General features: G+C 34.5%; 1 protein-coding gene across 1 annotated transcript; it reads right to left on the reverse strand.

Annotated features, from left to right (window-relative positions):
- Positions 1-388, reverse strand: LOC108513200 (60S ribosomal protein L39). Its single transcript, XM_017848891.1, has one exon. It carries the CDS (start codon positions 338-340, stop codon positions 185-187), a length of 156 nt encoding a protein of 51 aa, XP_017704380.1. The 5' UTR covers positions 341-388; the 3' UTR covers positions 1-184.
- Between the last annotated feature and the right edge of the window lie 1,402 nt (positions 389-1,790).

Genomic DNA, 1,790 nt, shown 5'->3' on the forward strand with positions numbered 1-1,790 from the left:
TTTTTTGAAATGAAAGGCCTCACATATTTATTACTGAACCCAGCCAACCAACGCATTCATAATAGATTCAGAGAGGAAAATACGTCGAACTCTCCAGAGAGTGGTGACATTTTCAGTTTGATATGGTAATGTGATCGTGACCTTCAGACAGCACAAATATATGTGCCATCTCATGTGCAATTCCTTATAGCCCCAGCTTGGTTCTTCTCCAATGTCTCCTTTTGGAGTTGTACCTTATTTTATTTCCAGTTTTCATCCGAATCCACTGGGGAATGGGACGATTTTGCTTTTGTTTCTTGGCCAGGAATCGCTTAATCCTGAAAGTCTTGTGAGAAGACATGGCGAGAAGTGGAGGCAAGAACACACCACGATGGCGGAGAAAAGACGAAATTTATTACTAGTGTCAAGTTGGGCATGAATTGATACTGCTTTATCACTATTCTGGTTTGAACTTTCAGTTATACTCTATAAACACACCAATTAAATGTTGTTTAAATTAATTCAGTAGTATTTAGTATACCAAAAATTGTCTCAGAAAAATATAATAGTTTTAATAGCCAAATGCATAAACAATCCAAATGTCCATTAAAAGTCAATGGATGAACAGTTTGTGGCATATCAATACAATGGAATACTACTAAACCATACATATGAAAGAACTATTAATATACCCACAACATGGACAAATCTCAAAATAATTATGCTGAATGAAAGAAGAAAGACAAATAGTACTTATTATATGTTCCACTTACATATAATACTAGAAAATGCAAACTAATCTATAGTGACACAAAGCAGATGAGTGGCTGACAAGGGACAGTGAAGGAAGAGTGGGGAGGAATGAGAAGTACAGATTACAATACGGTTCCAGGAAACTTGGGGTGATGGGTATATTCGTTATCTTCACTGAGCGTTAGTTTCACATGTGTATACATATGTCAAAACTTATCAAATGAAACACTTTAAAGATGCAAAAAAAGCAAAGAAATATGTAATAGCTCTTTATTATTACTGGCAATATAAAGCTATAAATAGTGCTGTGTACTCATTTATGTATGCTTTTTTGGTTTTGAATTTCATTATTTTTTCTCATAGGATTCTATGTTTATTAAAATAAGTGTTTTTATTGAAAGAATCATATCTTTACAGAAGAACTGGCTGGCCTTATTATTTATTTCATGAGTTTAACATTTCTTGGTTATAAACACGTCTATCAATATGACTTCACCACTATACACTTCATCTATGTAACCAAAAACCACCTGTACCCCAAAAGCCATTAAAAAAATTAACATGGCTGGGCGCGGTGGCTCATACCTGTAATCCCAGCACTTTGGGAGGCCGAAGTGGGTGGATCACAAGGTCAGGAGTTCAAGACCAGCCTGGCCAAGATGGTGAAATCTCGTCTCTACTAAAAACACAAAAAATTAACTGAGAGCAGTGGCAGGTGCCTGTAATCCCAGCTACTCGGGAGACTGAGGCAGGAGAATCACTTGAACGTGGAAGGTGGACATTACAGTGAGCTGAGATCATGCCACTGCACTCCAGCCTCGGTGACAGAGTGAGACTCCATCTCAAAAAAATAAAAAAATAAATAAATAAATAAAATAAAATTATCATGCCTATCAATGTGAAATTATACACTGGTCACCATAATGAAATAAGAATGCTGAAATAAGAAATATTATAAAGAATCCACAAATGATATAATTTACTATTTGTTTAGTATATCCTAACATATATGTAATATAGTATTATATATATATATATATATATATATATATAATATA

This window comes from Rhinopithecus bieti, unplaced genomic scaffold (genome assembly GCF_001698545.2).
Source record: "Rhinopithecus bieti isolate Rb0 unplaced genomic scaffold, ASM169854v2 scaffold_30957, whole genome shotgun sequence".
NCBI classification, from domain to species: Eukaryota; Metazoa; Chordata; class Mammalia; order Primates; family Cercopithecidae; genus Rhinopithecus; species Rhinopithecus bieti.